The 27,610-nt window shown below is 39.0% G+C and overlaps 2 protein-coding genes across 7 annotated transcripts; both read right to left on the bottom strand.

The window, feature by feature from the left end:
* Positions 1-4,809: 4,809 nt before the first annotated feature.
* Positions 4,810-12,850, bottom strand: LOC104598988 (uncharacterized). 5 transcript variants are annotated; one of them, XM_010261337.3, is made up of 7 exons: positions 12,576-12,850; positions 12,373-12,411; positions 12,234-12,287; positions 12,083-12,136; positions 5,586-5,639; positions 5,326-5,397; positions 4,810-5,161 (listed from the first exon to the last, which is right to left on the bottom strand). In XM_010261337.3, exons 1-7 carry the CDS (start codon positions 12,633-12,635, stop codon positions 5,048-5,050), a joined length of 447 nt encoding a protein of 148 aa, XP_010259639.1. In that variant the 5' UTR covers positions 12,636-12,850; the 3' UTR covers positions 4,810-5,047. The 5 variants fall into 5 exon arrangements, with proteins under 5 accessions (XP_010259639.1, XP_010259641.1, XP_010259640.1 ...); XM_010261339.3 differs by having other exon boundaries at positions 4,810-5,155; positions 12,576-12,781; XM_010261338.3 differs by having other exon boundaries at positions 12,373-12,408; positions 12,576-12,781.
* Positions 12,851-17,549: 4,699 nt separating this feature from the next.
* LOC104598989 (respiratory burst oxidase homolog protein B-like) lies at positions 17,550-22,373 on the bottom strand. 2 transcript variants are annotated; one of them, XM_010261342.3, is made up of 12 exons: positions 22,234-22,373; positions 21,339-21,904; positions 21,083-21,242; positions 20,771-20,819; positions 20,376-20,489; positions 19,440-20,258; positions 19,252-19,347; positions 19,022-19,137; positions 18,806-18,908; positions 18,626-18,699; positions 18,019-18,533; positions 17,550-17,904 (listed from the first exon to the last, which is right to left on the bottom strand). In XM_010261342.3, exons 2-12 carry the CDS (start codon positions 21,853-21,855, stop codon positions 17,795-17,797), a joined length of 2,673 nt encoding a protein of 890 aa, XP_010259644.1. In that variant the 5' UTR covers positions 21,856-21,904; positions 22,234-22,373; the 3' UTR covers positions 17,550-17,794. The 2 variants fall into 2 exon arrangements, with proteins under 2 accessions (XP_010259644.1, XP_088757628.1); XM_088901502.1 differs by lacking the exon at positions 22,234-22,373 and adding an exon at positions 22,092-22,232.
* Between the last annotated feature and the right edge of the window lie 5,237 nt (positions 22,374-27,610).

Raw genomic sequence — 27,610 nt, 5'->3', positions numbered from 1 at the left:
AAAACACTTACCCATGTAAATTCACTTAGGCCCGTTTGACATTCCATTTGCCCATTGGAGCATTTTAACTGCAAAAAGGAAGATAAGTCATTAAAATAAGGAATGCAAATGCAGCATTAACTAGGTAAACGAAAATGAAGGGAGTTCTGATTTATCTTCTGAATTATAAGCTCAAAGAATTGGATGAACATGTTGATGCAGTGTGGAAGAAGATGAGGCGTGATCAAAAGGGATCCAAACAACTCTCTCTCTCTCTCTTCCTCTCTATCTCTCATAGATTCACGCACGCAAACAAACAAAACTAAAATTGGACCATGAATCTACCAAATGACATTGCACGGTAACCAAAAGCCCACCAACCACTCGATGGAAATCGGAAAAGAAAGCTTTTGATGTTCATTAATCATTTTATTGAAAGAAGTTTGATTCCCCCAGCAGCAGCTTTCAGCTTTCAGCTTTCAGAGTGTATAATTGACATGGACAGGCGAAAGAACTAACGTGGCTTGCTCATGACTCATGAGAGAGCTCAGAGAGAGATGGCGGTACAAATTGCCTTGGACAATCTCAACCGGTCCCATCGTCCCTCCCAGCAGGAAGGTGAAATCATCTTCAAAAGACAAAAATACCTGTGTTCAAAATTATAGCTAGTCTGCACTTTCCGTCGCTTTTGGTAACGGAGAATATACAGACGACAGGGTTGTGAATTGTGATGATGAAAATGAAATTATCTGCAACTAATGACGGAAGTAAAGTTTGATTTTAGCAACAACAACAACACTGATCGCTTTCTCACTCCTCAGCTCTCCCCAAATATCTGATTTGAATGAATGTATTGGTACCGTCCGAAGTCCAGATGCATTCATCAAAAGCTAAAGATTCACATTGTTCAATGATGTGGGTATGCAACCAATGGAAGCAAAAAGAAACAATGGAAGGATCAGAAGTAGTATAGAGAGCGATAAAATGCTCAGCGAAAAGTTTTTTCTGTGGATCCGATCGCACAGAGAATCAATCGGTTTTGGATATAAATTGAACCAAAGAATCTAAATGATGAAAAAGTGCGCATTTCGCAAAAGCTAAGGCTTAGGCTCCTGGAGTCATTAAATTGCCACTTGCTACCCATTCAAAAGAATGGAAACTCTTACTCCCCCGTTTATTTTCCTAGTGGGGGTAAATTGGTCAACCGGGTGATTGACCAACAACTCATTTATTCAGGTAAGTGAAAACAAATAAGGCCTTGATCTAAAGGCCCCATTCACTTTTCCGTAAGTTATATATCCGAATAAACGCAGTTATCTGGATAAGTTTTTCTTGGGAAATACTTACTTACCCGGATAATCCCAGATGGAAAAGTTATTTACCCACCTAAGAGATGGTCCATGAATAACTTCCAAACCCATGAATAGCTTCCAAATCAAACCCAACTTCAAAAAATTGCCATAATTGTATGGCTAATTACTTAACAAAAAATCAGAATTGTGTAAACAAATTTTCTAATTCAAGACTGAGCAAATGGATGATGCAGAGAAACATGTTTGGTGGTACGAGAGTACCATGAAAGCGCGGGCAGAGAAACTGGAAAGCTTGTATACACGAAGCCAAACAATTACAGTCACGTAATGTAACAACATTCACAGCTTACAGTGTGCTTTCACGCTAGTGGTACTACGGAGCTTGTTTGTTTCAGCTTTGTAGAATGTGAGTAATGCAATTTTATTACAGTCTTGGGGCACATTGGTATTGGTTGCAGAGACGTGGGACAACTTCTTAATTATTAGTCAAACAGTACATCTATTCAAACTCTGTTTATGACTACAAAATAAAAGAGTGGTATAACATGATAGCAATGGGAGTAGGAAGGAACGACTTCTCTCACTTTTGTCTTTTTCTCTACTTTTTTCTCAAGCCAATAGCATTCCCAATGACTTCTGGATCATATCTTTGAACGTGAACCATAGGCGTTGTAGAATCCCCTCTTTACAATACAAGCACTTAAGATTGGGGTATTTATTTGAAGCAAAGTTCTTTAGGCTCCATTTATTTGTAATACAAACGCTGAATCGGGGTATTTATGTATTGTGGTTCGCGTTTGCAAGCATTTATTTAACATATAAAATAGTAAGAATTATCAGATCAAAAATGTATTTTCTTACATTTTTGTACTCTGGAAAGAGAGCAGTGTATTTTTTTGATAATCAACTTTTTAACCAAAGTTAAGGCATTAGAGCATAAGGTAGTTAGAGCATTTAATGATGCAGCCCACACTTAGCACCGATTTCAAACAAACAATATGAACGTAAAAACGGTTTAAAATTTGAACCATGTTTGCATTTATGGACCAAAAAAAATGATAAATATGCAGTATACATATCTGTGTTTGCATTGCGAAGTTGCAACCAAATGCAGCCTTAAGGAATTTCAAAATTTTTGTTAAGAACTTTGGCTCTATTTTCTGTTTCTCTTGTATTTTCTATCAAATTAAACATGTAAATGGAAAAAAAAAAACCAAAAAGGAATAAAAAAGAATATCACGACGGTTAGTGAATTAACAAATGTAACCTTTGAATGTGTGGCATCTACAAGTTTGGATCTACTGGCCACATTCACTCAGCCGCACATTGAGAACATCTCTTGTACTTTATATCACTAATACTCCCAATGTACGGTTGGGTAAATGTGGCTAGCAATGCCTTGTGGTCAGCAAATCTGGACTCGGCATCTACATGGAACACTTACAGACATTAACCATTTGGGCATGTGCAGACTGTACAAACCATGGTGCATTCACTAACACTGGCTTACATGTTAAATTCAAATATTAAACAAATACATTAAGGTTTGCTTAATTTTCATGGATTCACATTTTACAAGATGTACTTTTTTATAGTTTTTGAAGGGCTATACAACAGTGGGCAGCCCATCCCCCAACCCGTAAACCCCCCTTATCCAGGTGCAGACGGGATTCAATCCCAAGTATCCGCTGCGACCAATAGGAAACCTTACCAACCAACTGGTTGGATGTACTTGCCATCACATTTAACCAGTCATGTCTTTTGCTACATAGTTAGTGAGATGCACTATAGATTTTGCTATATTAATATGGTTTCCAAAGATTTAGGTTTCTACTTTATTTATAGCGTTGTACTAAAGCTTAGTAGACATGCTAAACATTTCTCTCTTTCCCATTGAGTCAAATTTAAGAGAGAAGCATCCAGACATCCCCTTAGTTGTATAGTTTCCTTTTTCTCCCTTATCTAATTATTCTTCAATTTTATAATATAGGATATCAGCCTATTTGGATATTCTATTCTATTCTACTTGTTCCACACTTCTACTGTTATATTACCCATTCTGTTCACATGTTACAATGGACCCATCATATCCAAAACCATAGAGTATGGACAAACAACTCCAAGCAATTTCCCTACAAGAACTATAAAAGGGGGGAGGTATAAAATTGTAAGATCCAAAGCCCAGAAAGGGACAATTCAGGCCCAAAACAGATGCCCAAAGATCAAAATATTGATATGCCAAATATCCAAATATGGGTATCGGTGTTTATCGATATGGCCAATATCTTTTTTGTTTTTTGTTTTTTATTTTATAATAATTAGAGAATTGGGGAAGAGGTCTAAGAACTTTTAAAAATTAAAAAAAAAAAAAAAATTGTATCAGTATATCCAAACATATCCGGATAAAATGCTACTCAACAGCAATTTATTGAAGGTTGAAGGAATCTTTCCCACCTTATAACAGTCTAGAGCAAGTAATTACAGTATTTTTTACTCTATCTTTCCTTTCTATTACCTACCTAACATACCGCATGGCCTATTTAGATTATAGCTCTGAAACTTTCATGTCCCAAAGCAAAAAAGAAAAGAAGAAAAAAATCCTTTCTGTTTGTGCATTTTGCTGGTGCAGCGACTGGTGAATTATTGTCTCATCATCCACAATAAACCTACTCGTATTCAATGCAAGGGCCTCGAGGAGTTGGAAGATAGAAACAAAGGTTAGATCATCAGTGGTTTGATCAATGTGGCCAAAAGATATGGGCTCATGGAGATAAACTGTCACTGTAAATTTTGAGCCTTATTAGACATTTACACATCGACCAAAAGCCCATAACCACAATAAGTCTGACTCTGTAAATACAAAATTCGATGGTTACAAACAAGGTTCTACATATCGAGGGCTATCGGCCTGTATTGATGCTTTTTTTTTATGTTTTATTTTTTATTTTTTCAAAACTGGTTCAGAGGAATTGATTCAAGTCCTGGCTATCCTCTGAACCATGGCCTGACCTAATACATTACATGACGAAATTTTAATCTTTGGTTACAAATTGGGGGAAGTGAAACATGGGCAGAGGGATGAGTGAATTCTCCTGAAGATAGGAGGAATATTCGAAGGCTGATATTTCGTGCCAACTATTCTGATTCGTGACACGATCACTGCTTTAACCATGTCAGAGTCAGACCACGGCTGAGCTCTCATTTTCTCCAAGGCAACAAAGTTACAAAATACGACGCAGTTTGTCTGGAACAACTGGAAAACTCAACTGTCCCGTTGGTAATCAGGTTATTTCCTTTTCTTTATGAAATATTGAATTGAATGCCCAGACAGATGTGTTAATGAATCTTATTCAAGAATCAACATCCATCCAAGGCATTCCTGAGTAAGGTGAACAAATTACAAAACTAAAACCTGCTTGCCCCCTGTTCAATTATTATGGATTTGGACCCCATCCTAGAATTAAAACAAACTCATCTAGATGTTTAAAATTATAACTATGAAACTCAAGAGGAGATGTAAGATAAAACTAGCCAGATAATACTTTTTCTCAAACAGTTGGTGCAGAGAGAATTGTCTTACAAGAGATGGCCATGGCCAAGTCTTAATTTAGGAATCATTTTCATCATCGCATTTTCTCAAACATGATGAGAAAAATAAGCACATAGCATCTTCCCCATCTCACCCCGAAGGAAGGGAATGAGACAAAAGGTTCTTATCAGAGATAAGATTGGAATTGCACAAGATAAAATACAATTTATTGTTGAATGTCCTCCGTATTCTCTTGTGCTGGAGCTGAATTTTCCTCTGCATTATTTACTTCTGCTTCAGGATTTTTTGTTTCGTCCACATCTTCTGACAAATCCTGCAGCTACAAGGACTAGAATGATCAGCTGAGTAGGTCAATTCTATGCTACAGCAAAATGGAAGGTTCTATTATTTACAAGTGTGAATAAGTTGCCCAAAGAAAACTGAAAACATGACATAATATGGACCACACTGAAAAGATAATAGCCACCCAAGTTAAATCACTACCCCCAAGTTCCTTAGATTAGCAGCCACATCCTCTTGTTGCTGTTGGAGAGTGGTTCTCAGTTCTTGAAATTCCTAATTTTGTTCAATCAATCAGTGTTAAACAAATGTCAAGGATAAGTGAAAATCGCACGATCAGCGATCAGCATTATGTCAATGGCAAGAATAAAGTTTAAAAAAAACTTTGAAAAGAAAAAAGAAAAAAAGTTGCCTGTGTGATAATGGAAAACAAGGAGAGAATGGCAAGCATCAGTTGGACTTACAAATCTAAGTTGCTCCACTTCCACATTAAGAGATTTCTTTAGTTCTGATAGTTCCTGCATTACAAGTTGCAAGTAAACAATTCAAGTGCAACTGTAAAAATCTTACAATTAATGAACAAACTGTTAATCGCAATGGTTTCTAATCTATTATGCACAAAAGGTCAAGGCATTTATGATGTACCATATAACAATTAATCCAAAAATATCATTTTCCATCTGGCAGAGGGCTCAGTTGATGTAAAATTTTAGAAATGCATAATTTCCCCAGTTTTATGGTTACAACTTACAATCTTAATATTATTTTGCACGGATGCAACATTGAGCATTCTCATCCTTTTGTCTTCCCAAATAGAATTCAGCCTAGCTCAGACCCAGTGAATTTCCAACTATACTAGGACCTATTTAACTGGTCCAATTAAAAACCAGAGACAAACAACTCACTTTTCCAAATTGAGGGAAAACGGGACAAAACATTAAGCAGGTTCCATGACTGAGAATTTTGGCAAGAATTAACCTCATCAAGTGTAAATTGGAGATAAAAGTAGCTATTTCAACGTAGTATGCATTATGATTGAAAAACTTCAACTCCAAGGTGCTACATTTTTTAACAAGAAATTTTGTACCAGGAAGAGGGAGCTTTTACAGAGACAGGAATGAAATGGTAAAGGAAAAAGAGGCAATAGATTCACAGGACACACTTAACATAGCATCATTGCAACAACCATGTTTTTAATGCAAATAGGACTGAAACTTATTAGACCACACCAGCAAAGCAAGTAGCACCAAACAGCAACAAAGCCCTCTCAATTTAGCTGACAGTGTACTGAGCTTCTTATGAAACCTTGCTAGGCCATTCTCATCATAGTTCCAGTTGCCATTTTTTAGGCATTCGAAATTACACTGCAATTTACAGCAACTAGACACTGGTGCTAAACTTTTATATTCAAATCATGCACCGAGACATTGTTTTCCATCACTTCCCAATTAACAGAGAAGCAATATGATTTAAGATCAATCAATTAGCTTCAGCACCGACAGTGGTGTCATTCAGTCATTCACTCCCACAATCCCCGTAAGGGGTACCCAAAAATAGAGCCCACAAAGCATTTTTTTAATCAGGCCATTTTTAGTGCTGTAACTTGGGAAAGACTCAAGTTGAGCATCTGATAAATTTTCAAGGGGCCTGACCTGAGGACCAGGACCAAGGTTCAAAGTATCAATACATATCATAGTTATCACACGATATATTTTGGTTTTCTAGGCCACCAATACACTAAGGCCCCATTCATTTTCGAGTTGGGGGTGGAGGAAGTTGACCAACTTTCCCATGTTCCTTTTCAGGTAAATGTGTGACCCACAGTAATGGCACTTTCCCCGGGTAAGTTTTTTGGCCACTTACCCAGGAAACTCTTACCCTTCTCCCAGGTGGGTAAGCTACTTTTCCTCTTGAGAGGAAAGACGCTGAAATTTAATGAGACAAAAATGTGCATTAAATAGGCACTAAAAACAAAAAGGTAAAAGGATAAAAATGGAAACAGGGAAAACCTACCTGTGCAGAAAAGAACAACAGTAAATGAACTTACCTGGGAAACACTTACCCGGATAAGTGCATTTACCCAGGTAAGTGATGTACCTGAATAATAAGAGTTGGGTGATTTTAATTGTTTATTCGACATGTCCACTGTCAAATTGCCAAACCAAAAAAGTAGAAAAAAGACTATCAATAGAAATAAACTCTCGACCTTTGAACCTTGGACAGGACTGTTGCATTGTAAGATTTTCAAATTGGGTATCCAAGTTGTAACTAGTCATTTTTTCTAATTTTAACTTCCTTTCAAGTTTTTTTCTGTAAAAGCCATGACAAATGATATAGAAGCATCTGAAAGTCCACTAATGCAACCACATATTAGTTTTTCACTGGGTTGTCTAGTTCATTGATGGTTACTTTGAGTATTGAGCATTATTAAGTGTTTCTTTTTAATTGTTATGTCTTAAGTCTACTATGGTTTTTGACTCTTTATTTCTCTTAGAATTTGGTTGTTAATTAATAGATATAGATGGTAGCATACAAGGTATAAAGTTTTAAGTCTTAGTTTTTATGAGAATCTGCCCAATGTGTCTCTTTGCCCATTTACTAAAGTTTCCACATAAACTAATGAAGAAGCATGAAGCATTTTTTTAGTTCATTTCTTTATGAAGCTTATATCTTGCAATTGTATTTAGTGATTCCCATCCAATTAAGCATGTATCGTATTCATACAGAGCAGCATAGTAGTAAAGATGGCCAATTGGTGCCTAGATGTCTTCACCTGCCAAAGCTAGTCAACACCTATGCAACAAGTAAGCACTACTAAGGTGACACAAATAAATAAACATAAATATATTTTACAATGTACATATAACACACAAGTATTATGTAACGCTTTTTTTTATTTTGAGAAAAGAAGTATTATGTAACTGCTTGTTAATTACAAATTACTAAACTACAAAATGAATCATTAAAAGATTTGATTACAACTTATACCTAATTTTCAAAGAAATGATGATTTTTAAATGGTTCAACATCAAGTACACATGCATATACAAGGATTAGGTGCCCAAATTCTTGGCTGTACATTCAATCATGACAACCCAAAATTTCATGCATATACTCTAGAAAGGTGACAATCACTCGTTTGCCCTCACTTAGTGCCTAATTAGCCATCTAGACAATGAGTCAAATGCATAGGCTGTCACCTAGCTAATGCCTAGTTGATGCTTTGACCACACTGTTAGAGACAACAAATGGTTCCATCTCCCATGGCAGAGTGATTCTGGAGTGATCTAGGATTATCCCATCCAAATATTGCAGGTTGAGTTGCATCTCAGATAGGGAAGTCTCTAAATTGGATAGGATCTATTATAATTTTGGCATATAGACAGATAGGAGAATTCCTAAATCATCTCTGTTCAATCACCTAGTCCAATACAACCCTATACTCCGCCAAGCATTGGCGCTTCTCCAAGTTATCATAACCATCCAAATTAATTTAAAAGCATAGTTTTCAAGGCACCAAGGCGAGGCTAGGCAACTGGGGGGCACCTTGTCGCCTAGTCGCCTAGGCAATGGATTTTTTATGTTAAAAAACATAGATCCTAGGGTAGTTCCCTAGGTACCATAACCATATTTCTTTAATAATTATTCATGATTTTCATAAGAAAAGTATAAATTTCATATTAAAGTATAGAAAATCAACATATTCATGAGAAGAAAAGGATGAAGGAAAATAAAATTCAAAAAATATAGGGGCTGAACCCTTATTTTTGTTATAGGAAAGAAAAAAAATAAAAAGTATTAGCAGTAGTAGTAGAAGAAGAAGAAGAAGAAGAAGAAGAAGAAGAAGTAGAAGAAGAAGAATATATGGAAGAGGAAAATGTGCTGATTAGATAAAATTTTTAGTTCTTCCTTACTTTTTGGTTCAGGTTTTTAAGTCTTTGAGGGTTCAATACAGCATTTAGCAATGTTTGTGTTGATTAAACCCTAATAAATAAGAAAATAAAAAGAAATTAGTATATAAATACACAAAATGATTATTTTAGTTTAATAATGTCTATTTTATAATTATAATCTCAAAAAAGAATGAATAAAAAAGTATTTTATAGTAGGAAGTAGAAAACTGTTAGGCGATTAGGCAAGGTGAGCCTCAAAGGGCGCCTTGTCGCCTAGGCGTCGCCTTGACAACTATGTTTAAAAGCTGCATAAAAAAGGTTTTACTTTTGACATGACACAAAGGCCTTCAAGCAGAAACTTATCCAGTGAATACAGTGTGGTAGGCAAAAATGTGGGGCCTTCTTTTTTTATTGGAAACAGTAACTTCATTACAATATTAAGTACAACTGTCAACCCCTAAACAGGTATTGAGTCCCCAGTAATCTTTATTACAAAACTGCCCAAAACATACCCTCCCTCACAGTCCCTTGTTTAGCCAATGTGTCAACAAAGTCATTAGCTGATCTTCTTGTCCATTTGAAGCAAGCACCCATCTCCCTTGTTATATTGAGGATTTCCCTTATGGGCTGTCTATAAACCCAGGTTCCCAACTTACCTGATTGCAACCAACCAACCAATCAAGCACCAATCCCCGCCATTCCATTTCCCAATTCCCAATCAGTTGTGAAAAGGAATCTGTCTAACTTGCAGCAAGTGGGGACTTCTTGAAAATTTGACCAAGTAAAATTTGCCTTCTGAATAGGTAGGTCCTGCAACTCAAAGGTTTCTACAAAGAGGTTAAACTTCCTCACTGCTGCTAACTCCTCCCAAAGTCCTTCCCTTTCCTTATAAGAGGTGATCGGTGGGTCCATACACATTAGTTAAAACCGATTCCCAATCATCCACTCTCCTCTTCAGCTTTATGGACACTGAATACTTCCCAATTAACTCCTCAGTACAGTCCAATTCTGCATTATAAGACAGATTCCTGAAATTCTTCCAAAATGAACATCACAAGCATAACATGAAAAGGTTTTTTCTGTCCTTACAATTTCTTCAATCCTTATATCTGTTTAAATTCCACAGGAAATAGAATGCCTTCATTGCAGCGTTATCAATGCAGTAAAGCAATGAATAGCTGTTTTAGCCTCACTAACAATGTGATGACTAGTTGATTCCTAGGTGCTAACTAGTTGATAAAAAAGGATATGTTCTATATTTAAGATATTGAATCAATCTCATACCAAAATACCACTGATTCAAAGAAGCTTAAAGTTGGTCAAAATGTTGTACTTTGAAAAAGTCATAAGTTCAACTTGGCAAGGAGTCGCCTAAGGAACTAGGCACCCTTCACTGGGTGCCTCACCTAAATGCCTTGACTTGCAGCAATAAGGGCCTGTCTAGGCAACTAGGCACCTGGCTTGGCAACAAAAACGACAAGGCAGGCACCTTATTATAATATCATTTATATTGATACATCTTATTAATATGTATGTTAGTGCATTCTATCACATATACGCTTTGTTTAAAAGTTTTGCTACTGAAATTTAAAAGATCAAAGGATTTTGAGAAAAGAAAAAGAAAGAATAGAATATTTATCAAAAAAAGTAAAGAACAGAAGTATAGAGAAGTTTCTTTTTTTGTTTTTTGTTTTTTTTTCTCTCTCTTACATTAAATAAAACAGCAACTCTGCTCTTGCTTTCTTTTTTCCTCTTTTACTGTCCATCTTGAATTTTTATCATATAAATTGCTAATGGATATGAAATTGCTCTATTAAATACATTATATTAGTATGATTTTTCAAAATAATGAAATTAATATATTTAAAAGATTTTCATCTTTTAGATATGATTATTTGCAATGTTTTAAGAGGAAACTTAATATTATTATTAAAGAGAATTGCTATTTTTCCTATTAATATTCATGCTATGAAACTAGGGAACTAGCCAAAAGTCAATTCCTTATTTTATAAAATTCTTACCGCCTAGGTCCTCAGTGTTTCCCAAAATTGCTTAGATGCCTTGGCAACTATGACTCTGATATAAGTTATTATTTTCAAGTCATTTTGTTCATCATGATATAATACAACATCAAAGTCATCTTTAGTCCAGTTTATTAGTAACATACAGTATTCTAATAATTTTTAGTTTAAGTTATTAACCATATTGAATATCCAAATTTTATTCAAGTTCCATCTGATTTTACTCAATTCGTTTGCAGGCCTAGACATTTCACAAGGTTAACAATCTAAGGTTGATCTAATCCCAGCTGTTAATAATATATTGGTCCCAAATCATTTGAGGTTTTCCTTTTTAAAACAAATTCAGTTACAGGTTTTCTTAATGACCAGTAATTAACCAATTTCTGGTGACAATAATGTTGCTTCCAATGCTATGCAAAAGTAAAATAAATGTGTTCAATTTCATATGATGACCAAAATTCCCAAACAGGCTATTAATACATAATTCTTATATTCGTCCACAATTCTTATGCTCTTTTTATATGATGACCATTTTCTGTTAAAAGTGTACCTTCACTGATTCTGTGTTTTTGGCTGCTACTTATATTCGTTCACAAAACATAATTCTTATGCTCTTTTTAGTTTAAGCTTCAACCAAGTGCCAAGGGTCTAATATATCAAATACAAGGGCAATAACCCCCACCCTAGTGCAGTTCCAGTTTGGATGCCAAGTCGCACTTCAATTTGCAAGCCATGAGATACATTGCCACCAAAGTGTGGTGAAAAAATAAATTATATACTTAAATTCAGAGTAGGCCTAATCTCCAAAAAAACGTAGAATAAGAAAGTGAATGCATTTTACAGAAAGCAGAAGGGGTTGGTTCCAAGTCTACAGTTTTTATTGTTCAGTCCACCCCAACAAATCTTAGCTCCACCGTACAGTTGGGGTAGGTGCTAGCTCGGAATTGATGCCGGGGTATTTGAAATTTTGAATTGTTGTACGTCTGCAGTGGAATTTAGAATTCTGAGGTGGAGTGCAGTATAGTTTTTACAAGGAACAATACTCACATCGCGATAGATTTTAACTTGAGTATCTAACTTGGACCTCCAGTTCTGCAAGTCCTGCAATGTACCATGAAGATTTGTTTTAGTAAGGAGAGGAGTTAAAAAGAGAGAGGAACTAAAACAGAAAATTGTAACGAAACCCCTCGCAAATCACCTGCTTTAACCCTTGAATTCTACTTAGCAGCTCCGATCTAGATTCATTCAATTCCTGCAAATAAAATGGCCCTATTATCAAGAGCATATTTTAGTCAAAGTAAGGGGGGGGGGGGGGCAAAACAAACTCTCCAACTTACGGCAATCCTTGAGCTGATAGGGGTCATGTTTTCTTTCTTCTAAGGACACAAAAAAAAAAAACAGAACAGGCAAAGTCAGAAGGAGTAGAGCGAAACTGGGAGTTAGATTAAGATGTAGATCTGTTGCATTCAGGTACTATCCGGGCTGCAAGAACAAAAGAAAGAAATTGCAGAACTAACTGATACTTGACGGAGAAAGTTACCGAAGAAAGAGGAACAACGGCCGGAGCTACAGCAAGCGAAGCCGAATCAGAATCCGCCATTAAAGCAGCAGCAGCAGCTCAACTCAGTGGATATATGGATGGACGAATGGAGAGGATTGTTCTCTAGGGTTAAGGTTTCGTGTAGCAGATTTTCAGTCCTTGTTCAACGTTGGTGGTTGCTACTTGTGACAGTCTCACTGAGCTGAAAATTTAAATGAGGAGAGAGAGAGAGGGAGGGAGGGAGGGGAAAGGGGAGAGAGTAAAAGAAGAGGAGAGTGGAGATTTGTTGAGGGGGAGTTTGGTGAGTTTAAAATTGTGAAATTGATTTGATAGAAAGGCTTGGTTGGATTTGTGCGGGCGAATTGCAATTTCCGATCTATCTGGATCTATGGATTTCGGAATTCGTTGTGGGGTCCCGTTTTTGAATCTTCCGCAGTCCGCACCCCCACTCCCTGCAAATCACGTGAAAATCCCACACTATTCCCTTCGAATTTGAAAGTTTAAATAAGACCTTGTTTTCGAGTGAATCGGGATCTGCTATTCTAACATGATCCGACGCCGCACATCTCAGGCAAGGGAATTTGCATGAGCGTGCCGCCGTTCACGGGTCGGGTTGAGTTGGTTTACTATTTTTTTTTTCAATCGACCCAATCTGGTTGGGTTGTCTAAAGATTAAATCGAAATCGATCCTTTATTAAGAAAAACCGAGCTAGTTGGTTTTAGTCGGTTTGGGTCAGTTTTGGTTTAAATATATACATTTTTGAAATATATATTTCAGCTTTATATATATATATATATATATATATATATATATATATATATATATATATATATTTCACAATATATTTATTGAAAATACATTTAAAATTGAAATATATATTTCGGAATATACATATTATATATATAATATTTCAGTGAAAATATATTTATAGATAACTTGGTTCAGATCGGTTTTGGTTTTTGACGTAACTGGTTCCGGTCACGTATCATATATATATATATATATATATATTGAAAATACATTTAAAATTGAAATATATATTTTGGAATATACATATTATATATATAATATTTCAGTGAAAATATATTTATAGATAACTCAGTTCGGATCGGTTTTGGTTTTTGACGTAACCGGTTCCGGTCATGTATCATTTTTTCGTGATGTGTCAATTTTTTGGCTAAGTACCTCGTCATCTCGTATGCTCCCATGTAGTCGGTGATTCAAAGGTTGAAGTGGAGCTCCCTGGTGGCAAACTGCCTAGAGGTGAGCTACCTTGATGAGTTGCCTGGAGGTGAGCTACCTTGATGACGAGCTCCCTAGTTAGTGCAACCCGACTACTATTGGCAGGAGGTGATCCGGCTACCAGTAACGACGGGAACTGAATTGGCTACTCCCTGCTGGCGATGATCTGCTCATCTTTGTAAGCGGCAGAAGCTGAGGGGCCTACGAGAACCAAATCAGAGAACGTGGGGGTGTTTACCTGGTGAGGTCACTCTGATGGCTAAGTTAGCGCAGTATAGTAGTAGAGAGCTTGAAAATGATAAGAGAATGAGAGAGCTAAAGAGCAGAGGTTACCCATCCCTTTTTTGCATCATCCTTGCCTCTGGGGGGTGAGGTCTTTATATATTAGAGTCCTCGTGGGTTAGGTGGAGAAGTTTCTGGATCCTAGTTGTGATGGGGCTGGCTTGCGTGTTAGGTGGATGAAATGCCATCAAACGGTAATATTGTCCCTTCCCGTCAGAACTGGGGAGTTGGTGAGCTAATATAGCCGTTACAAGTCACAATCCCGTAAAATGCGGGGTACGGTGGTAAGTTCCTCAAGGTTGTCAGATTGGCGCCTGTGTCAGGCCGCCAGGTCGGTGCCTGGGCCAGGCCATTAGCTCGTGAAAGAGCCAGGTCGCGCCAGGGCCAGGCTGAGAGCTCGTGCCAGGGCCAGGTTGTGCCAGGGCCAGGCTGCCAGCTCGTGCCAGGGCCAGGTTGTGCCAGGGCCAGGCTGCCAGCTCGTGCCAGGGCCAGGCTGCGAGCTCGTGTCAGGGCCAAGTTGCCAGCTCGTGCCAGGCCGCGTCTGCGTCAAGCCATGCCTGGTGGGACACCATCAACTTAGCAAAGGCAAGTTGTTGTCAAAGTGGTCCCGGGTGTCGCTTAGTTGTTCTGAGGTGCCAGGCTACATGATGGCGAGCTGCCTGTGAGTGCTGCATGGGGGCGAGCTGCCTGTGACGAGCTGCCTATGACGAGCTCGAGCTGCCTACCTGTCAAGGGGCTGCACTTAGTTGGCATGAGGTGTCAGGTGTCACAATGTCATTGGAGGGCCAAATCCACCCTTATCAGTTTTCATGTGTAAAAACTGAAACCGAGCCGAATTATCGATTTACCCATCTTTCCAACCCGAAACCGACCAATGGTGAAGAAAAACCGGCCAAATTGGATTGGGTCGAGCCAGGTTGGTCGGTTTGAATTTATTTGTGAACAGCCCTATCAGCGTCCCATATCCCATCCTAGTCGTGTATTGAGAACATCTCCTCATGACAAATACGAGAGATGTTCCCAATGCACGCTAAGATGTGCCTTATAGGCGTGCCAATCTGATGCCTAATTTGAGTTGTAATCGAGGCGAATATGCAATAGATAATCCTATCAAATTGGATGAGTCAAGGTAGAATAACGAGTAGTGCATCGAGTAGATCTGCAAGCAAAACAATGTCAGAGGCCCAAGGAAGGCACTCCAATGTTTAAGTTAATAACAGATGGTGAGATCAGTTGGACTAAGCTATTGAGAATGAGCTAGTCCGAGCCGAGGAAGAGGTGTGAGAGTACGAAAGCAAGTGATAAGAGAGTGAAAGATAGCAAACCTTGGGGGGAGATGCCTTTAAATAGCCGAGTGACGTAGTACACCTAGACATGCTCCTTGTGAGGTTTTAGGGAAAAGGTTGCATGTTGAAGTCTTTGGAAGTCTCCACCCTCCCCGACGAGGGTGTCTATCTATAAAGATCATGTTGGTGCTTATTCGTGAGGGATTATACTTCCTTAGAGGTTCTCACTTATGGGACTATCCGTCGTCCTTGGTATGCGGCGTGCTAGTCTACTAACGGGGTCCGAGGAAGTTGGATGGGCTTGAGACACAACAGCATCCACGTGGCGACTTTGATTGGCTGAGACACGACCCTAACACCAATCCCCTAGTTCTAAAGTTGAAGGAGAAGGGTCCTTGACTACTGCTACAATGAAGTTGAAGAGCTCCTGTAGTGCTTGGATGAAGAACTTCAGTATTTTTGTTGGATCAGTCGAAGTGTGGTCGGACTGAGTGAGGGCACCACGGTGTCGGTTCAGAATAGTTGAATTTTGACCGTTGATAATACGACCCAACGGTCATCGTTTCATCTACTCGAGGTTACGTGTGTGCAGAGTGCGGGGATGTATCAGCATCGTTCAATAGGCTCAATCTTGACCATTAGTTGTGAGGCCTCTATATAGGGAGAGGGGGCAAACCATTTACTTTTCTGCCATCAACCTTGCTCACAATCCAGTGCAACATGACAGAACTAAGCATATTGAAGTTGACAGGCACTTCATTCAAGAAAGAGTGGCTTCTAGAGAAGTGTGTCTACCTTTCATCACCTTTGAAAGACAGTTAGCTGATTTCCTCACCAAGGGCATTTCCAAGGCTAAAGTTTAGCATGATATTGGCAAGCTTGGCATGATTGACAGTTATGCTCAAATTGAGGGGGAGTGTAGAGAAGATGGGCCGAATGGCCCATAGGCTGCTTATCCTTCTTTATTTTTTATGTTATTTGCTGTAATGGACCTTAATTTGGGCCTTATTCTTTTTTGTGTTATGTTTCTTAAATTTCTACCCAAATAGGGGCCTCTCTGTAAATTATTAAAGTTTAACTTAATGAAATGGAATTAGGGGTGTAAGAGAGAAGGTTATGTTCGAAAATCTCTCTCTCTAAACTCTAATTGCCACCACCTTCTTCTTCTTCTTCTCTCCTCTTGAAATCTGATTTCTGCTACTTTCTTTTGAATTTTTACAACTTTCTAAACAATGCTTTCTTTTCAAAAGGTTGTTTTTCTTCTGAATGATATTCTTATTTTTTAGTTTTCTTTAAGTTTTAGTTTTATAAATTTATATAATTTAAAAAATGAGTTCTCAAAAAACACATTTAAACAGGTATATCAGTATCATATCGAAATGTTGATCCATGGTCTCAACTACCATTGTAGTTGTACATCAAGAACATTTCACCACAAAGGACAAAGGAGATGTTCCTAATGGCTGCAATGGTTGTTGGGACCGGTGTCTGGACTAGATCCAAATACTATGATGACATATGTGGTGTCCGATCATATTAGAAGCATATTAGGAATTGGGATTTTCTCCTCACAAAACACACCTCAGACTAACCTCACAGGCACATCTCATCATGTACTTGGGAACATCTCCCATGAATATTAGACACAAATATGAGAGATGCTCACAATGTGCGGTTGAGACATGCTGTGAGGTTGGTGTGAAGAGCAGATCCCGACTCACATGTTGGGGGCAGATCTGGACTATCATTGGTGGGGTAGTGACATGTGGATCCTCACAACTCCATGAGTTAGGAGTTGGCATCTGCTCCTCATAGAGCATGCCTCACGGCGTATCATAGCAATGAGTTGGGAACATAATACCAAGATTCAAATTTAAACAGTTGATAATCCGGACCCTCCCTCCCACCCTGAAGAAGACAAAGTTTATTCTTATTTCACATTTCCCTCTTATTGGATCAGTCTCTGCTTGGATCAGAGGAACCATGTTCTTTTGGCTTAATATTTCTTTAAGCCAAATTTGTTTTAAAGACAAAAGGCAAATTTGATTGGAGTGGTCACAAATTTGTTCTAAAGCCAAATAATTGTTTGCAACCCCAATTACAAAATGACAAATCTTTTTCTGTTTTGAGCTCATTTCAGCACCAAACCAATTAAAAAGAGTATTGATCAACAACAGATAAGGTGAGATTAATCAACAAAAATCACATCCACCCTTCGTCCAACAATTACTAATTCACTAATTTGTAATGAAATTAGACACAACTAACTGCTTACAAATTACAAGTGTCTAACTAAAAAAAAAAATCAAATAAAAAACAATCAAAAGAAAAATATCACACTGTGTGGTATATGCACTACAATATTATGTACTAGGTATATAGCTAGCGACCCTGTGCAAGCTCTGAACTCAAAAATTCTCCTTGTGGAAATCAAACCTGGTCGTCGTCTTCCTGGAGAAGTCTTGTGCTAACCGTCGTAACTCGCCGGTCAATCCAGGAGCCCCACAGTAGAACACCCCTGCAACAAATTAAAACCCATCGTTAGTTGGTTCTAAAAAAGCCCAGTGATCATGAATGGAATTGTTCTGTGTTCAGCGTTCAGACGATGGAAGGGAGCTAGTTAGTTGCTTACCGACGCGCTGATCAGTGTGGTTAACGGCGACGTGCTTGAAAACATTCCGCCAGTTTGGCCTAGCGAAGTGAGTCTTCACCTGTGTCCCGGATACAATATCTACACCACTCTTGGCATGGTGGAGCGATTGGAGCATGGTGATGAGCGCCGACCGAGCATCACCTTCCTCGTAGACACTGGTGCAGTAGTTGTGAAGCTCGATGACCCCATCTCGGTCATACTCTGCAACCTCATTCAGTACTCCCCTGAACCATTCAAATGAGCCTTGTTCACGGGTAACCCAGTAGAAGTAGGCTCGTTTTGTGGCAAAAGGTTTCTTCTTGTTGTCCTTGGATCCAACTTCTACGGCACCTTCCTCAACGTCATTCTGTTGCTTGATGTTGTTCAGAACGTCTTTAACTATACTGATCAGTGGTGTGGCTCCAATCCCCAGCCCAACAAGGAGCAGGACATCATATTCTTTGTAGTCCTGTGCCGGGGCTCCATATGGACCATCAATCAACAGTCTTGGCAACCTGCTTGATTAACAGACATCATATGAGTTTCAGAGTTCAAACTGAAAATTAAAGCACAAAGAACACTCATGGAGTACTGAAGAAAACTTTACCTCGGGGGGTTGGAGCCTGTTTTAATATCAGCTCGCAGAAGCCCACTCTGGTCTTCGGTTGGGGGTTGACACACCTGCACGTGTTTAGACATGAAAGATTATTAATTGCTTGCTAAAACACACACAAGAGAGAGAGAGAGAGAGAGAGAGAGAGACAGTCTGCAATCGAATTGATCATACCTGAGCAAAGACAGCTTTGAGCTGCGATGTCCAGTCACCTAATGTGCGAATATGAATGCTCAGATAATCATCTCCGGGGGCTGATGTAATAGAGAAAGGATGCCTGAAGAAAGAACATAGCAGAAACAAAGCATGATCATCAGTAACGACTTCAACCAGCTGCAGAATTTTTATATGGTAGAAGCCAAACAGAATTTTGCTCAATTATGTGTGTACCATTGCAAAGAAGAAACAGCGGAACAGTTGACAAAGATATATTGCCCGCTTCTGTACTTAAATCCTTGGGGTTTAGACATATGGAGTGCTAACACATTTCCTGGATAGACGGCAACCTGGGGAATTGAAAATGAACAGAAGTAAGCACAAGGAATTAATGAATCTCCACTGTAATATCTTGCAATTGATAATATAATCTTGGGTTTTAAGAGAGATTTGATCTTAATTACCTTCAAAATCTTAACTGTCTTATAGCCAGACCGGAAGGTGCGAATCAAGCGCTCGCATGCATACAATGTGACTGGTACTGCGAGATACATCCATGTCTGCAATTGAAATACAAGTAGAATTGCTTCAGATTTGGCCTTAATCGAGGATCCAAATACTGTACTAGTAAGTGAGAGTTAAAAATGCTTACAGTTTTCTTGTACCATTTCTTCTGGAGGTAGAGGAAGTAACCATGAATGACGAACAGGACGTAAACAATAACAAACAGGTGGTGGGAGTACCAGAAGGCATTGAAACCAGTAAGCTTCTTGAGGGATTTCGGAAGCCTGAGCCTGTTCTTTCTGAACCAAGGCTGGGCTAATACGTACGCAATGATCATGAGCACCAGCATCGTGACCCCAGTCCAACCCTCCGTTCCTTTCACAAACCACCAATAGTTAGGAGGGCGTTCCTCACCGAAGAAGGGCTTCATCGGCTCATACTCTGCATCTGTGGCGTGTAACAGACGTGGGAAATCGCAGGTTATGTGAGCAACGGCGTGGAGCCCTACTCCGATGGCAATCCCCAGAGCGACGACCTTGTGGAAGTTGATATTGTCGTCGAAGGGAATAACCATTCCCAGCTTGGTTTTGCTTCTGAGCCATGTTATCGTGTTTCTGCAAACCGGGAGGAGAATGATGGCCATGTTGAACTTGGTCGTCTCGGCTCCGCCCTTGGCCGTGGTAACACAGTAGCCCATGATATCGAACACGGCCCGATGCTTGTACTGGATGAACTTCCATGTGAAGAGGCCGACGCAGATGGAAACCCAGAGCGCCAGCACCCAAACTCGCTTCCAGTTGTCCTCAAGGAAGTAAGCCGCCTTCCGGTAGTATCGCTTGATGGGGTTGGGCTCTTTGGTCGGAACCAGCTTTTGGCTCAGCAATTGGCTGAGGTTACGACTCTGGGTCATCCCTAGATTCGTCGACTGACTGGGCGCTTGCAGCAGTAGCATCTCCAAATTGTAGACCTGTTGGACAGTCCCATACGAACATCGTTAACACAACCCAGAAGCTACGAACAGACTGTACAGATTTCTGTAAATTTCAGACTTGCTTGCAAGAAGAAGAAACCACTAACAACCGACCTCAATGTAACCCAGGTTATTAGGGTCCAACTCTTCCATGATCATGGCCGTGTACTCATCAACTCGTTCCAGAATGCTTGACAGCTTGTTAGCCGAAGCACTTAGCGTGATCAGCTGGAAACAATTCACCCGTCAGCATCATTAAATCATATTATTAGTCGATCAATTAAGCACCGAAATTTGACTAAAGGCTAAGTTTGGAAGTGCTTGTTTGAAAAATAAGTATTTATTGAATGACATGGTGGGCCAGTATTTTATTCTGAGAATAAGCACTTAAGCTTATTTTCCAAATGCCAATAATTACTTATTGTTGTGGTCACAGTTCAAAATAAGTACTTATTCGAAAAAGTACTTTTTTAAGCACTCCCAAACTTGACTTTTAAGCAGTTTCTAACCTCTTTCACTTCTTCTTCCGTGATTCTCCCGTCTGCATTCTTGTCAACCCTGCATAGTTAATGCCACCAGCTAGCTTAGTTTAGGCTTAGAATGATCACATGCATGCTTCTAACATTTTCCTAGTTCTATGATTCTATCAAGAGTTTGCGAATTAAATCCGGTGGTTCGGATTTCAGATCATCTTATTATGTTTGACTTTGACCATGGTGCATCCTCCTAGATCTCCTTGACCAAAATGACCTCCTCTTAACGACACTGGAATTAATAATTTTAAGGGTATTGAGGGTAATTCAAGCAAATATCTCTCTTACATGTCAAAGAACGTCTGCAGCCTGGCGTCGAAACTCTGATCGGTTATCTGCTCCCAGAACTCTCGAAGCTCGATTTTGGTGATCAAGTGAGACACTATTCCTCTCCTACGAGCCAGTGCGTCGAATAACTCAGTCGCGAACTCGCCCGAATCGTTCATTCCTGGCAATGAAATCAATCACACCAGAGTCCATAAGCTTTTCTGGTTCGCCACGCACACTTAGAGAAAATAGGAGAGATAAAGTCAAATGATTTTACCTATGCATTTACCAAACCGGGTCCTGGGAAGTGAACCGTCTACCTGCAACTCGTTAAACCGCCTTTCGACCTCGGCCCAGCCATCGGAGCCGACGTTCTTGGTGATAAACTGGAGGCCTCGTAAGGCACGGGTGGCTCCCGACTTGGTTCGATCGACCCTGTTGAACTTGTTGTTGGAAGTAATGCGCCGGAGCTCCTGTGAGACCTGCCGTATCTTCATGGAGAACTGGGAGCCCAGAGAAGGCCGCCGCTCCAGACGGCTGGCCAGTAATGCCGTCTCCGGGTCACCTCCCTTGACGTTGTGAACCGAAACCGAGTCGTCTCGGACGTCCAGTGTTATTTCCACATAGTCTTCCCCGTCTTTGAACCTTGCGCTTCGTCTGTTGCTGCTTCTCTTGTTGCTGGTCAGGGGGCCGCTCAGAGGGCCACTGAACCCAACTCTCGCGCTTCCCGTGTCCGACTCGGAGCCCGGATCGGTTTGGTAGCCTTGGCTTCCTATTTCACTCCCTACACCCATCTTTTCTGGAGTCTGATCGATCGTCCTCAGAACCTGGGGGTTCGGAATTCTGCAAGAAAGCACAGATATCCATGCATCAGTAGTGTTTCAGTTTATTAAGAGAGAAAACCAGAGAGAGAATGTTCAGAGAGTCAACAAATAAAAAAAAAAAAGTGTCGCATTTTGCTCAGAGCTAGGGTCTCAGAATTGAAGATGAAGAGTTCAACAGAAAACCCAGATAGATAACACTCCCTTACACGAATTATATAATGGAGTGATATCAATGTTCAGTGACAATGTTCGACGTTATCTTCAAAGAAAAACACAGACAGAACCCGATATTACGGAGAAAATCAAAAGGGTAGAGTGGAGATGAGAGGTTCGGCCGAGTGGTCTCACCAAGAATTATATTAAGAGGTTGTTGTCGACGAACACAAGACAAGAACAAAGAAGATCTCTGCCGGCCTATTACGTATGTTGTCTGCAGACAGAAGATGGGGAGGGGCTTGGGACTGAGAGGAGTTGTTGGAGAATGTTGAATGGGTGGAGAGGGCTTTTATGGGTGGCGAGGTGGAAAATGGAACGAAGTCAAAACAGAGAGAGAGAGAGAGAAATCTAGGGGCGTAGTCCGGTGGTTTGTTTTTTAGGGGAGTTCCGGCTTCCACGCTTGCTTCAAACTTCCAGCGTAGCACCGAAAGATCCCAAGTCCCAACCAACCAACCCAAACTCGTCAAAACACGGAAACAAAAAAAAAAAAAAAAAAAAAAATCAATCCGAGTTTTACCAAATTAGTGCTGCATGTGTTTATACACGAATTTTATAGAGAAAAGTTATGAATCTAATTTTTATCAATTTTTTAATAATTAAATTCATTATTGAGATATAGACATAAAATGGGAAGAATAAGAAGTTGGCAAAATACTAGTTTATGATTCGTATACAGGTGGTTTGATTAGACTAATTCTTTCACCAGGAGAAATATATAATAAACTGGATGATATATACGGTGGCCTCGCAACTGTTCTACTACTACTACTACAGCATGACTCATCAATGGAGTCACAGACTCACAGGCCGTAAGGTAGTCAATCTGTCCAGCCCACGTTCCCACCCACGAGACCGAATCAGCCCCCACAACATCCCACAATACATCTCTGCCGTATATTGGGAATATCTCCCGATCATGATATCATCGTTCCTGATATTATCATCGGAAGATGTTTTCAATACACGACAGGGATGTACAGTGAGACATTGTGGGGGGCTGATTTGAACTCCCCACCCACCAGCCCGAGTCTTCTTTGGTATTCCAATATTCTCAACTCAGTTCACATCTGGGTTGGGTAGTTCCGAGTTTTGTCCGATCCTTGATAAATATGGTCCGTTTGGTTTGCAACAGGGGTTTAAAATCGGAATTGCAATCATCCATTTAAATTTCAACTATTTGATTGAATGGAAGTGAAATCTAATTCTCATTCTTATTGAATGGTATTCTTGAAGTTCAAAATACCCATACACTTTGTGTTGATTCGGTGGATGGGGTGTATCAATACCCCCGTATATAGCAGATGTGATGCAAAATTTTGATCTTTTTTTTTTCTTTATTTGAGAGAATAGTAATTCCCTCCCCCCTCTCTTGAGGACAAGAATCTCATTTCAACCAATTCTGATTTTAATTCCAATATCCATATGAATCAAACAGGTAGAGAAACAGATCATTCCGATTCCAATTTCAAAGAATTTCAATTTCAATTATAACTATAAATCAAACGGACCCTTAGGTTCCCTGAAATAGAACTGTGTTGCTGTGTGACCTCATATGGGATAATTTTGTGATTTGGGTCTCTCAAATCATAACCTATACTTAGTCAAATATGGATAGTGTACAACACATTATCCACCAGATTCAAAATTATAAGAAATAGGATATCTTTGAGTCAATGTAATTAATCAACGGAAGATGTTGGAGTACTGACCTTGCCATCTAAAGTTTACAACACACTAGAATTAGATATTGTCATTGATAAGACTTTGACAATAAGAGATGGTTTTAAAAAACAACCTGGAAACCATGGTTTTCAAAACCGGATCGGAAAAACCAGGAATCGGTCATTTGATCGGTTTCATTTTCCCCCAAAACTATTGATTTTAATCAGCAAATCGTTGAACCGGCCGATTAATCATTCAAACCGTTCGAATGGTTTTGATCGTTTTTTAAATTTTTTGATTTTTTTGTCAGAGCGGGCCGGTCGTTCGAACTAGTAACTGGACTCCTGACCGGTTCATTTTTAAAAACCATGCCAAAAATGAAACTATTCTGGCCACCGGTTTTTGGGTCGACGGTTTGACCATTCGGTTCAAACAGACGACCTGTTCTGACAAAATTTAGAAAAAAATAAAAAAGAATTAAAAATAAAAATGGACAAAAACTGTTGAATGGGTCGATAGTTCGACTGCCCAAGTCAACAAGTCATTGACTGATTCAACGGTTTTTAGCCATAAACCGGGTTTGAGACAAAATGGAAACGATTGCCTAAATGGTTTCTAGGCCGAACAATCTAACCATCCAGGTTAACAACAGTTTGAAAACCATGCAATAAGAAAGCTTACTATGCTTAGAATGCCGAATTCACATCGGGGGCACTCCCACAACGTTCTACAGCACATCTCCGCCGTGTATTAGAATTATCTTCCAATGATAGTATCAGAAATGATGATATCATAATCGGGAGATATTCCCGATACACGGCACAAACACAAAAATCAAGAATAAATGGTTATGGGGATGTGAACTCTATAATGTCTGTGTTGGATATCTGTTAGTCAAATTAAAGCTTGGAATAAATGCTTTTGGCGAAACCTTGACATTCATCAAGAGTCAAGACACGGTTCATTTGATTGAGGGTAATGGTCACACAACACAAAAGTCACAAATTATACACCTGGGTCGGGTCCTACTCCTACCTTACCTACCGCGATATGTATGCTGCCCGTGATCGATCAGAATTCAGACAGACAAAATTGGTAAAGTTGGGTCAAGTGTGGGACATCCATGGACCACGGCCATGTATGCAATTCAAGAAGCTATCTAGAAGAAATCGGCTTCAATGCTCACAAGATTATAAAACAAAAAGCTTACAGGTAGGAGGATATTCTCAATGTTAAGGCCGTAAAAATTGTGTAAATGATATGAGTATGGTCTTATAAGTATTGAAGCCGATTTCACCCATAAGGCATGACCTATGTTCATGTACAAGTTGTGGTTCGACCAGAACTCATCCGAATAAGTTGAAAGAAAAACAAAAAATGGTTGGGAAATTTTTTTTTGATTTTTTTGGGCCAAAATTAAAAAAAAAAAGAAAATCATTAATGTTAAAAAAAAACTTTCCTAATCATATGGCTCTCACACAAACCAAGATAAATGATAATTTGATTAAGATTTAATCAAGCACCATCATAATTTTCCCTAATAATGTGGATTAGTTAAAGAAATTGGATCATAATAAAGGGCTGGTGGAGGAATATTGAATAGTTTATGAAGAAAAGAAGGAAAGTAGTGGATTACACGATTAGGTCATTAAGCTATAATTGATAATCCATTGGATTCTGTTCAGTTTATTATTTAATATTGTATTACCACCCTCGAGGTGGGACTGTCCTGTCGGTCGGTCCAAACTCCAAACACGGTTACTTGGTTTCTGGGTCAATCTGTTTGACCCCGAATTACTAATATCATGTGTGGAATAAGGTCCTAAGCTAGCTATAAGATACAAACTACATTTATAGGTACAAATTTGAAACGGATTATTTGGGTCCATACGCAGCAGTTGACCACGCCCGCCAAACCTATTCTTTCTATCTCTCTCTCTCTCTCTAAATAATTAAACCCACCAAACCCAACTTGGTGTTTATAAAATAGTCACAATACAAACACGTTTATTGATTTGGATAAGGCTATTCCTCAATCTTGATGATGAGTTAAGGGTCCAGATTGATGGGCATGTGGCTACAAGCCTATAGGCTACATGGGTTTCTTATTTTCTTAATACTAAAAGTTTTCGAATATTAGTGCGACGATGTAATCGAATTCAAATTATCTTATTTTCTTAATTTAAATTGCTTTTTGTTTCATTCAAATTTTCATTCTTATTAAAACAAGTTGTTGATGAATCGGCTTGATATTGACAAAATCTTGTTCTAGATTCGTAATCATGGTAGTTGATAAAAGAAGAAGTTATCCAGAACAACTGGGCAAGGTCATTTTTAGGGTAGAGATGACGAGAAGATGACTAGTTGAGGTCCAACGGAAAAGAGAATGAATAAAGGAGATCCTTTGACAGATTACCAGGTTTTGATTCTGTGCCCACTGAGTTTCACTCAAAACCAGTCAAATTTGAAGGCCAATGTCAGTATTTGAGCTTAGAATTATGAGAAGATGTCAATTTTAGAATCTTCTTTGCCACCTAACCACGAGTTGCTTCCTCAAAATTTCTCCCGCCAAATTCCTCATTGTTCCTCCTATTGTTTGGAATCGGTCTTTAGGTCAGTGGTTCGACCATTTGGTCTAAATAGATTGATCAGTTACAATTTAAAAATAAAAATAAAAATAAAAACAGCTAAAAATCGTTTTTCTGAATCAAAGGGATCAATGATTCAATTGCCCATGTCAATGGGTCCTTGATCAAATCAACGATTTCTTACAAAAGAACAATATTCAAGAGTAAAACGGAACTGATTGTCTGATCAGTTTTCAGCTTAAACGGTCTGATGGTCCGGACCTAACCACGGTTCAAAATTCTGCTGACCAGACCGCACAAATGTTGAAATGATCAATATAAGATGTCATGTTGGTTAATAGAGTAAGAACTGCTACACATCAGCTATAATCGTCATCATCTTGATCGTCCTTGATCGGGTCAAGCTGCTGCTTTTCACATCTATTTAGTGAGACCTTGGTAGTTAGGGTTTCTATCTTTCGAAGGCTTTTTTTTTTTTGCCTTGGGTTGATGTGTGTGACAAAGAAAGAGAAAGAGATTGTTGGTTTAGAAAGCGATGGAGTTTTTTACACGTGGCAACTGAGGTGAAAGTTGTTGAATGGGTTTTCTCAATAAGAAAAGCAGTTTCCTTTAGTAGGATGAGCTAATCTCCCTCAACTTTCCGTTTCACTCTTGTCATCTTTCAAACCAAACATAGTTTTAGGGTACTAGAATTAGAGTTGTTTAGGTGGAGTCATATGCAACACCACAAGTCTTTATCCAGTGCTATAGAGGTCAATTCCACTACACAGATGACGTAGCCTTGGGTTAAAACTGGGAAATCACAGCCTCGGATGTATTTTGTATGTAGAAGTATCAATTGGACTGGATTTAGTTCAATCCGATCTAGTTTAATGTGAGTCCATTATAAATGGACCAGGTCTAATCCAATCTAATGACTGTTTTGGACTAATTTAGATTGGTTCAATTCAATGTCAGAACCGTCCAATCTATTCAAATTCATTTTGATTTTGATTGATTTTAAACCAAACATATCTTATATCAATGGACCAAATATTGGTTTAATCCAATCCAATCCAATATAAATTTGTTATGGACAATCCAATATATCTTATTAGTCCATCCAATCTGTCCAAATTGATTTTGGACTGGATGGGGTCCAATCCATTGACACCCTTAATCTCATCCAATTCGATTCACTACTTTAGCTCAGGTCTACACCAATCGGTCGAGCGCTTTAAAACCTGGATGAACTGGGTGCTACCCAATAGGGCTGTAAA

This window comes from Nelumbo nucifera, chromosome 3 (assembly GCF_055504915.1).
Source record: "Nelumbo nucifera cultivar China Antique chromosome 3, China Antique-T2T, whole genome shotgun sequence".
Taxonomy (NCBI): domain Eukaryota; kingdom Viridiplantae; phylum Streptophyta; class Magnoliopsida; order Proteales; family Nelumbonaceae; genus Nelumbo; species Nelumbo nucifera.
The sequence above is the reverse complement of the archived record's forward strand: the minus strand, read 5'-3'. Positions and strand labels throughout refer to the sequence as shown.

Excerpts from the sequence above, each read along its gene's own strand:
- LOC104598988 (XM_010261337.3), bottom strand. The coding sequence starts at position 12,635 with ATGGCGGATTCTGATTCGGCTTCGCTTGCTGTAGCTCCGGCCGTTGTT. Across the intron at positions 12,288-12,372 it reads CTATCAGCTCAAGGATTGCC|GAATTGAATGAATCTAGATC; the intron begins GTAAGTTGGAGA and ends TTTTATTTGCAG. Across the intron at positions 12,137-12,233 it reads GAATTCAAGGGTTAAAGCAG|GACTTGCAGAACTGGAGGTC; the intron begins GTGATTTGCGAG and ends GGTACATTGCAG.
- LOC104598989 (XM_010261342.3), bottom strand. The coding sequence starts at position 21,855 with ATGGGTGTAGGGAGTGAAATAGGAAGCCAAGGCTACCAAACCGATCCG. Across the intron at positions 20,490-20,770 it reads CGGAAGAAGAAGTGAAAGAG|CTGATCACGCTAAGTGCTTC; the intron begins GTTAGAAACTGC and ends AATTGTTTCCAG. Across the intron at positions 19,348-19,439 it reads AGAAATGGTACAAGAAAACT|ACATGGATGTATCTCGCAGT; the intron begins GTAAGCATTTTT and ends TTTCAATTGCAG.